Below are 11,222 nucleotides of genomic sequence, written 5' to 3'. Positions count from 1 at the left end.
CAAAGTCTAAACGGGTATTGTTGTGGATTTATGGTGTAAAGTTTACCTTTGACCAAAAGCCCCCAAAGGCATCCTAGTGCCCCCCTTTTGTCCGCCAGCGCCCCCTGCCGTCCTCTGAACGCCCCCTGGGGGGCGGTACCGCCCACGTTGAGCGCTGCTACGACTAGCTTCTCCCACTGCCAGCTAGAAATAAGCAATCAGAGCCAGSAGGAGGCGCTGTCAATCACAATCTCGCGCTAGTTTCCTGGAACGGTAARTTGTTTCTACGCCACCAGCACATTTAACAGTGAGTACATGAATTTGATTAACAGCGCTAAGAACCTCCTCCTGGCTCTGATTGGTTGTTCTACAGACGACAACAGTAGTTCAGGGAGGAGGTGTAGGAGATCCATTTTTCACAGATTATCTGTCTTATATTAAACTGTCACAACATGGTGATAGTTTTAAGAAATATGTAAGAAAAACATTATATTCCTTAGAAAACCTGCTTGCAGCCTTAAGTCTGAGGGCTCCAAAGCGATGTAYACTACATTTAGTCATTCACAAAYTGATGGTGGTGAGCTGGATTGTAGCCACAGCTGAACTGGGGCATTCTGACAGAAACAAGGCTGTCACCAGGTCCTCTGGTCACCAGCAGACAAGGTGGCTGAAGTGTCCWGAAATGCCCAAGRACATAAAGACTGAGACGGACAGAGCAGGGGTTCAAACCATCAACCCACCGACTACATGTACTCCTACCTCCTGAGCCAGTTCAACCCAGAATAGGGGCAACACAAAACATTTGATAGTCTAAATTTGATCTGACTGGAAATGATCCTACTGGTGTTAATTTCTGTGTGACTGAGAAGACTTGGCTGCAGAGTAACGGCTCATGGAACCCAAGCTGGCTGAGACRGTCATCYCACTCAGAGAGATTTATGCTCCTGGATCAACTGCAGGACAGATGTTCATGTGCCATGAGCTCACAGATCATTTTTATTAACAAGCTGTGCTCTTTCAACTGWCTTCCTTAAAAACACAACATAAGAAGATATATTGGACATTCCAGTAATTRCATGTATCAAATTTTAGCCTAATGTGATAACTGCAAACAATTTACAAATGACCTTTCTTAAGATGCGGGAAAATAGCATTCTGTCATAATTTGACTGGATAGTTTCATCTGCAAATTTACAAAACAAGATAGGCTTGGTTATTTGTCATATTGTTTATCATTTATTGTGATAAGTTTCAWATAAGATTTTTTCAAAATAAGATTTTGATTCATTGTTGTCATGACCAAGTCCAACTGATGATGGTTTTAAACCCTGTAAGCCGTCCATATTGTTGAGGTTTTTACAATTTTTCTCCACAGGTTGTTCAATTAAGGTGTATCAATAAATGCACTTTTCCACCTTCATAATTAGAAATATGATTGAATGCACTTATTGTGTGCATTTCAGTGACACAAATCATGCTTCTTTATGTGACTGCTGTCCTAAAGTAGCATATTACAAATGGGAATGTTTTTCCAAGATGAGTGTTTGTGTTTGAGGGGCTGCTGTGTAATGAAGCCAAAGGCATACARTTATCTAAAAAAAAGTTTAAAAAAAATAGCATCACTTTTCTTATTATCACAATAGTACTACAAAGTATCATGATAAAACKTTAAGTCCATATCACCCAACTCTACAAGATTAGTTGTTTTGGAAACTGAAAGGAAACCTTTATTTGAGAATTCGGCTCACACGGCGTTGTGGGGAGTTTTTGTTAAACTGAGAAAAAAGCARATTCCATTAGAGCCTCTACAATTATAGTATTGTCCATTTCTGATATATGAAGCTGAGAAACAGGAAGAATGTCATAAAGTGCTGATGGCACTACAATCCTCCCACCATCGTGGAAAGTAAATACAGACTGTTATAGTCGAGGACAAGAAGACATATATTACGGCTAATGAGAGGCAGTGAGGCTGTCGGATGTAGGAATGTCAAGGTGGTTAAAAACTGATCAGCTGCCAGATTTTCAACCTTTTCCAAGCACTTTTAGGATTTTTTTGTTAGAAAGGCTGCAGGCTTAGTAAAAACAGAGGCATGAGTCATAAAAGAGGTGGAGTGGGGGGCCTCATTAGTGCAGGAATGTGGGCCAACTGATGGGGAAGATGCAGAGGGTGAAGTGCGTGTTCACCCCTCTGTTAGTGCAGACGTTCTGGGATGGGGGGCCGAGCAGATCCTGACCCACGTTGAGCAAAAAGCAGCAGGTTGACAAACACAACATYCACAAGAAAATAAGGTGGGTCTGCGTGACGCTGTGGCTTCATGCTGCTGGCTGCACTGCACAGCTTTCATATTCCAGCAAGTTTGACTTTGCAGCCTTTACATGGTTGGCTTTTCCAGTAGACAGCAGCAGGTTATCAGAATGAATCAAAATGATCCTTCAGACCAGCTAGTTCCTCATTCTGTCAAGTCACATGTACCAGTAAGCGTATCTAATTATCCCAAATCTCATGCCAAGCTGACCTACCAGCATGAGAACGGGCAAAACAGTTAAGATTGGCAATAATTAAGGATGCAGAGTATTTAACGCATGCTTTGAGCTTTGACCTCTAAAGTGCAGTCAAGTTTTAGGTCAAAAAGCACACAGCTCAACAGGCACAGTGAGAGGGGTAGAGCCTGCATGATGCAGAGAGCCATATTAGATCAGCTGCAGAAATGTTTGACAGCTAACACGCCCTGACAAGCTACAAGGTGAAAGCCAGAATTGTTCAAAACACACTGCATGACAGGAGTTTCTGTCAGATGTAGCCTGTTCTATCRGCAGCCATGTTCACGTACCCTGTGATGCCGTCTCTCGGCCTGCTGAGATCTGTCTATCTATCTGCTCTATCTGTCTGTCCATTGATAGAGCAGTAGTTTGATTGCACAATAATGTCAAAGAAAGCCAGTTCTAGATCAAATCCAGATGAGACAAATTTAACCAGTACTCAACTCTAGCACTTTTGTAAAAGTGTTAATGCTCATGGTAAAAAAAAAGGCAAACTAAACAACTGGAATTAGCACCAGGCTGTTAAATAGCCAAAGACAAAGTTTATCAAGCTCTTATTGCTTTTGAAAGCAAACATCTACATTCCAGCTGAGTCTGTTTATGTCTCCAGATAGTCTGAAGCTTTCACCATGCAGAACTGCTCTAAAACATAATGACCTCGCTCTGACATGAAGCGGCCTAAAGATTTGTCAAGGTTCAACTTAAAGGGACAGTTCAGAGTTTTTGAGGTGAGCTCCTGTAACAGTGTCTTTGACTCTAGGAGATAAATGTGATAATGCAGGGATGAGTTTGTTGAAAAGGTGAAACAGCTGAAATGAAAAATGTTAATAAGACTGATCAGCTGATCAGGCTGATTGATACAGCCTCAGCATGCATAACTTTGGTTATTAACAGAYGATTCCCAAATAACACATCATTTTCAKGTTGACTTGTCTTCAGGAACTAAAATCAGAAGCTTTGTCTGAACAGTTAACTTTCTACCACTCTTGGTAGATGTTACAATATGACATCTTTCTATTACAGCTAACAGAATGACTACTATGAACACCACAGAACCTCAGTTCAATAAAACACCAAACCATCCTCTTGAGTCTCATTGAAGATCTTGGCAAAAACCTTTAAACCAAACTATGRGTCTGTTTAAAACATGAAAATCTTATGCATTGCAGAGATACATATAAATCAGTCAGCATGACTCCTTGATAAAATCCACACACTGTAATAATCCTATCATAAGCAGAAAAAGGGACAGTTCCTTAATTAATAGTGTGTGTTTGGTGACCTCAATTATGAGAGGAATGACTGATGCTGCCAATGCCTTTACCCCAGATGATGTCTTCAAAGAGATGTTTATTAGATCTGGCACAAAGCTGTGCAGCTTTCCGCTGCTAYGGATACACACACTATAATCCACTCCTAAAGTGGAAATACAATATTTCATTTAAACCATCAAATAAACACATCAAGCARCCTATAATGAGTAATTTAGTTTCCTCAAAAGTTGGTATGTTTCTGTCTATCCCACTGGTGTACATCTATAAAGTGGTTTGGGTAAAGCTCCACAGAACTTCAGTTTGTCAGGTGTTTTTTTCTCACCAATAAATGTTATCAGTGGAAAAGAGGAACTTGATCATAAAAATTTGTAAAGTTTGCAGAGATAACCTTTACCTTATGAACAGATTGGTCAGAAAAACATAAAAACAAACAAAAGAAAAACAAATGCAACAAATGGAAGACAGCTATGGTTTTCCAAACTATCCATCCATCCATCCATCCATTTTCTTTCACCCTTGTCCCTCAGTGGGGTCGGGAGGGTTGCTGGTGCCCATCTCCAGCTGTTTTCCAAACTAACCACCTGAAATTGGAAGTGGATGAAATAGACACCAGACAAGGTAGGGGATAATAGTGAAGCAAAATAAAAATGATATGTTTACTCTGACATGTAAACATCTAGACACTGAAATGTTGCCCATTTGGTTATTAACCAAAGCAATGGAGGCATGCTGCTTATTTAGCAGGCCTTGGTGTTTGTATTATTATTCCTGCAAACTGTGTTTTAATATCCTCAGCCTAGTCAATAAAATGAAACAAAAGCTGGTGTCTGTGGACAGACTCTGCTAAACCTGCTATGACTTCAGACCACTGATGGGTATTTATGAAGACATGGTTTATACAATACAACTTTTAAATTTCTTTTTCTAAATTCGGACAKGCTAGAGGTTTTTGTGTTTAGACCGGACTATTGTAGGAACTCAGCCCTGACCTATTTGTTTGCTCTGAAGGACATTCCTTTGGTTCCTTTGGCCTCCACACCTACACAGTGGTAGTTTGGAGTTATGTCTGGCTGGCACATGTAGATTTACATTTCAGACTGAGTAGACTTCCTTTCAACCTGTGCGACACCCTAAAGTTAGGAAGATCCCTGYCTAAARTAATGCAGACAAACTAGTTARTGGATCAGGTYATCCAGGGCTCATTACCTATTTTCCATAACTATGGTACATAAGTGATGAAAAGGTGGATGAGCAAAAATGATYKTTGCATTATATTTCAGTCATTTTCAATCATTTAAACCTCCAACACATCTCATAATTTCAGGGAGCCAAAATTATGAGATGTAATGTTTTAGCAGTGTTTGCTAAAACAAACAGTGGGTGTCATAAGGAAAACCACTTCAGTGAAAATGTGCAGCCATAACAGATAATCAATCAATCACAGATGTTCACCTTTAACCTCCGGGGTGCTCTCATCATACCGTTGATGTCAGAATGGTTTACAGTGTTTAAGCTACAAGACACAAACATCAACCAAAACCCGAAAGAATGTGCATCACAGACAAATTGTAAGCATGAGGGAACTGAGACACTGTGTGTGTTCACACATGGATGTTATTATGTTTTATGGAGATATACAGTGACAGCCATCTTAATAACAAATGGGATAAYGGTATATGTTTCTCTGCACTTTGGACTGGGTCAACGCAGGTATTGGCATTAGCCAGGAGAGGGCGCTGCTGCAAGAACTCAGCTAATAAAGATTATAGCGTAGAGTAAATGCTAATCTTTCTAAGATTTTCTTGAAGCTATACATTAGCTACATAATTTTAGCATTTGGGTTGTTAGCTTTACAAGTTAAGCTTCTGATGAGCTTTTTCACTTGTTTTCTTGTAGAACTGCTTTAAATCCATYCATCCGTCCACGCTTAATCCCTAGTGGGATCACGAGGGGTGCTGGTCAAAGGGCAAGATTTGAGGTTAAACTGGACAGGTCACCAGTCCATCGCATAGCAACAGGACAGGGCAAACAGTCATGCAGTCATGCACGCACACACCCACACATAAGGAGAATTTAGAGAGCTCAATCAACCTGGCAGTCTTTTTTTCTGAACTGYGGGAGGAAGCCAGAGTACCCAGAGAGAACACACATATGCACAGGGAGAACATGCAAACTCCATGCAGAGAATTGAACCCAGGATCTTCTTGCTGCAAGTGAAGTTCTACCAACTGCAGCACGGTCAGTAGACTTTAACTCAGGAGTGTCAAACTCATTTTCACTTCGGGTCGTATCAAGATGACCAATGTCCTCAAAGGGCCGTTTGTGGCAGATTGTATTGGTAAAACTACCCATTAAACAGTTGAAATATTAATAAATGGTGTTCTCTGCATTCAGTGAGTACAAAGTATAAAGTTAAATAACATTAAATATCTTTTCCCATGGATGTAATTTGACACATACAAATAAAAAGTGCTTTGATTTAATTAATAAAATAATATTTAACTAAACAACTGTTATCTTAAAGGTTATATTTATGTGGCCCTCTATAGCCTACACTGTAAACCCAAATTGGGAGTCATTACTAAAGCTGTGCATGGTAAGTCATTGCCCTGGRATGGTCTAGTTTTTACAAAATCAAAACCAAACACATCAAGTGTCCAAAATAATCCATTACTAAAGAACTCAAGGTTTCAAAACTGTAATTGACTCAACCATAACTCATGTTTATCAGTAATTACAACTCATGTTTGTTAGAATTACTCAATGCAAATTATAGTCACAATCAAGTTGYTTTTTCTTTATTAGACTAAGTTGAAATCAAGCAAATTTACCTAATGATAATCATGTAGCTACTACATAACTTTAACTACAGGTACTGTGCCAGCAAAGTGACTAAACAGTTCATGTTTTCTAAATAATGAGAACTGAAGGTTCTACACAGCTTCCTAGTTTTCCATCCATAAAATCAGAGCTACAGTGGAATGGTTTACATCATTCATGTGTTGGAGAAGACAATTGTAAAAAATTCAGACTCTACGTGTACAAAGCTGATGGAGATACTTTGTCCCAAAGACTTGCAGTTACAATTGAATTAAAAGGTGGTTAAACAAAGGACTGACCAAGAGGGGCTRAATACCAACRAACGTCCAACTTTTCAGAAATGTATTTGTGGAAGAAAATTAAAACCATACATTTCCTCATACTTSACAATTCTGCACTATATGATGTTTTAGCTTTACTTTTTACATAAAATCCCAATAAAATACATTGAAACTGTTTGACAATACATAAAAAATAGTTTAAAGGTTATGAATATGTTTGTAAGGCATGCCTGATGTTTTTTCAAGGTGTGTAGTTTTTTTTACTTAACACTTTGTGTCTAAATTGCTCCTATATAATTACAACCTCTAAATCTTTGCTGAGAGATTTCAATGTTTGCTTTTCTGAACCCAATTAGATTAGCTCCACAGTAACTTTCCAAAATGGTTTATTTTGAATGTTTAAAAACTCCTTCCAGGTTGAATTGGATGGTACAGGCATTTCAGGGTGACATAATCCTGGATTTTAGTGGTCTTAAGATTCTCAGCAAATTTTGGCACATGCCTAATTAGGACTATATTTATTATATTGCTTATATTAGCACTGAAAGCAGTGCAGAATTCCCTTTGCAAAGCACAAAGTCCACATCCACTTCCACAGGTCAGGTATACTGAGCATGCTTCTAGGCTCCACTTGTCTGATTTCAGGCTTTAGGTCAGACGTAGAGAACTGAGTTTCCATCCTTCCCTTAGACATTAATGACCAGCACTCACTCAGAGGCAGTCATGTTCATCCACAACAGTGGGAAAATCCTTTTATTCTGCAGGGGAAAAAGACAAACAAGCTAATGACAAGCAGTTTAAACCTCAAACTGCTCAGCACTACAGCTGTGACTCCTGCTACTGTCTTTCTGAGGATCAAACTTTTTTTTTGCTGAACTGCATTGAAGATGATTTAACCTCCATGATTAGTTCTTAAGCAGACATCTGCTGACAGCCACTCCATGCAGTATACAGTCCATGTTTTCTCCATTCTGGCTGTGTTTTTGGAGCTGAATCAGGATGAAGGAGAGTGAGGGGTTACTGCAGTCCAACAGCTGAACAAACATGGCCAGCCTGATATTGCACTAACCCCACTGAGTGCCATCTCTGCTGGCAATGGGCCTGCGCACAGTGGAGGTACGATTATGTATGTATCTGTGTGACACAAAAGCTCTCACTGAGGGATCTTCTCGAAACACAAGAAAAGACACAAACAAAAACATCTGCTGGGCTTAAGCAGAAAATGTACAGGTGCGGAGACGCTCAGTCACTTTGACACTGAGGTGGGGGTTGAAGAAACCTGTGCTCACTTTGCAAACATGCAACCAGGCGTGCTGGCTCTAAAATAAAGGCGCCGTCTTACCTTGTTCTGTGAGGACGCGTCCTTACACAACACCAGCAGACAGGCCAACAAGTTGGTGAGTCTCCACATTTTCTCACGGCGACTAAACACAAAGTGCAGGAATCCAGAGCGGAAGTCGCAGCGATCAGTCCCAGGGCTGGAGCGGTGCGTCTATCTGAACTCCATCTCCGCTTCATGCAGGTGACGGGCTTCAGGAGCACAGCGCGGATCTCTGCATGCCACTGGGCCGCGCTTTGAGGTCTGCCTTCATCCGAGCGCACCATCCATCATCGGGTGTCTTCCACAGATGGGAGGGCTCTGACACACACCCACACGCACACACGCAAACACACACGCACGCACTCACGCCGTACGCTCAGAGTACGCGCAACAGGCAAAGTTAGAAACTCAGGACAAAATGGTGTTAATGCGGTTTGAATTAGTTACGGCTATGTAGGCAGTACCCTCGATGCCGCGCTGTAGCCACAGCTAATTAATTTATCATTGATAAAGTTAAGAAAAAAATCCTAATGCCTTAAGACTCCAGCTAAAAAGATATTTGGCGCCATCACCTGGCCAGTTCATAGAACAACAAGACCTGTTCGACCCGCTTTTTTTAATTAAGTTTCTGCTCCACGTTAGGAAGAAACACTGACAGATTATAAAGCTTCACCAACAGATATGTTTTCATTTTGTCATAGTATCTAGCTAATGAAAACTTCAAACTCTGTTTTTTTCCCCCATAAAATGTAAATAATACATTACAATACTACAGTATTATAAATACAGAAATGTTTTCTCATGGCCATATTACAGTTTAATCTTGGGTAAGACTGCAGACTTAAGCAGACCATCACTGTCACTGACCATGAAGAAGAAAACTTTTACAGTATACCATTAAATATTCATTTCAATAGCAAGAAATATTCACTGTTATTATTATTGCTAATTTTATCATAATCATGTAAACAAAAATCAAGTCACTACATCAATTTGACATAAACAAACTTATTTATCTATATCCAATGCGGTCTAAAGAACTAGTTATTCCAGCCAGCACTAGAATGTACAAACAAAGCCCTGAAAGTCAAGGGAGGCACCGTCATAAACCTGAGCAATTACCATCTATCCGTCCGTCCATCCATTTTGCTTAACTCCAGCAGTCAATGGGCGAAAGGCAGGGTGCAATCACGGCAATATCTATAAATGAAAAACATTCAAATAATAAGCACTCGCATTCAATTTGAAAAACCACACAACCATGACAAAAATAAGTGCTTTCTTTCCAAACAATCCAATAGTAGAGGCACAAAACTGACAATATCCGATCATGCCACACCCTCCCTTCATCTTCATCTGCTTCTCTTTCAATCAGAGGGGGTGGGGCACCAGCAGGTGCCACTGGTCAGAATTATTCAATGAATACAAAAATATGTGTTTTCTAAAGTTCAGATGAGCTGAAGTCTACTTAAGCAACATGGGCTTGCCTCCCTGCTGCGTTGATGCAGTAATTCATGCCGCACTTTCAATTACATGACACAAAGATGTTCTTTACAGAAAGCATCAATAACAAACATCTTTGAATTCTGATATAAATCTAAACTGGCCATCAGAGAACAAGCAGCATCCAAATGGTACAAATTCATTTAACAGACAAAGAGAATGTCAACATAAAAAGAGCCATGTGGGGACCAATAGAAGAGCAGAACTCCTGCAATGTCCTCATAGATCCGTCAGACTGCAGCATTTGTCAGTAAGGTAACCATGGTGACTTGGAAATTTCTGACCAATCACACAAAAGTTGTCAGGCACATTATACGATTATTATCCATCCTTTGTAAGGTGTCGCAGTGGGTCTTGACCATTCCATAGAACAAAATCTGCTCTGATAGTTTCCACTAATGGATTCTGGTGATACTGCACTCCGGCTCTAGATTCAACAGTAGCTTTTGATACCACTGATCAGCTCTAGCCTTGGAGCATGTGGGTGGAAATCTCTTGTGGTTTCAGTCAGACCTCACTGAGATGTTTTAGTGGTATTCTCTGTTATCTGAGTACAGACTCTGCTGCACTATCCTGGGGTGTACTTCAGGGCTCTATTCTTGGATATACCATTTGGAGCCATTAAAAAAAACACAGAATCTTTTTTTGAGATGATTGCCAGGTCTATTTACTCTTGAAAAGCAGGACACACTCCTAAGACCCTCACTAAATGTCTGGTAAAGTTTTCTGAATTTTCATGAAAATAAGACAAAGGTAATTTGGTTTGGGCCAAATGGCTGAGCATAGGACACCAAATTTTAACTTTTTATCTTTGGCACCCAGTGGGAAAACCATAATAACAATTCTAGAAGTAAAAATGAACCCTCTCCTGAAAATGAACAGCCAAGTGAACTCAGATGTAAAGTCTTGTTTTTAGCAGTTGAAGCAGCAAAGCTTAAATCTGCTGTTATCTCACAGGAGAATGGAGACAGTAATCTATGCTTTTATCACGTCTCGGCTTGTTAACTGTAATAGACTTCTTCCTGGTGTTTCCCAGGCTGTTGTTGCTGACTTACATCTGGTTCTGAAATGTTTTTGACAGGTACCAGATAGTGAGAGCACAATATGCCAATTCTAGCCGAACTCCATTGATGTCCAGTTGACATTAGGGTTCCATTTAAAATTCTCTTATCTGTTTATTTTAATAAATTTGCTCCATTTTATCTCACTGAATTACTGCAGCCCAATTCACACTCCCAGGTCAGCAGGTCAGATGCTTTTAAGAGTGCCTAAGGTTCACTGTAAATCCAGAAGTTATACAGAGGTGAGATTTTGCAGTGGTGGCTCTGACACTGTGGAATGGTTTGCCTCTACAAATTAGGCAGGATCCATCATGATTTTAAATCTTTTTTTGTTTATTTCTGTGTTAGTTTTTAAGTTCATTTATTTTAATTTCTGCTATCTGCAATATTTTACTTTGCTTGCTGTTCAACACTTTGATCAAGCTCATTATTTTAAGGC

General features: G+C 39.9%; 1 protein-coding gene across 1 annotated transcript in view; it reads right to left on the bottom strand.

The window, feature by feature from the left end:
- The window catches only part of LOC103469610 (olfactomedin-like 2A), a 29,744-nt gene extending 21,119 nt beyond the window's left edge, over positions 1 to 8,625 (bottom strand). Inside the window, exon 1 of the mRNA XM_008417385.2 lies at positions 8,241 to 8,625. Coding sequence (XP_008415607.1) covers positions 8,241 to 8,309 — 69 coding nt within the window. The 5' untranslated portion in view covers positions 8,310 to 8,625. The remainder of the gene's footprint in view (positions 1 to 8,240) is intronic.
- Between the last annotated feature and the right edge of the window lie 2,597 nt (positions 8,626 to 11,222).

This window comes from Poecilia reticulata, linkage group LG9 (genome assembly GCF_000633615.1).
Source record: "Poecilia reticulata strain Guanapo linkage group LG9, Guppy_female_1.0+MT, whole genome shotgun sequence".
In the NCBI taxonomy this organism is placed as follows: domain Eukaryota; kingdom Metazoa; phylum Chordata; class Actinopteri; order Cyprinodontiformes; family Poeciliidae; genus Poecilia; species Poecilia reticulata.
This window is presented reverse-complemented; position numbering and strand designations above follow the sequence as displayed.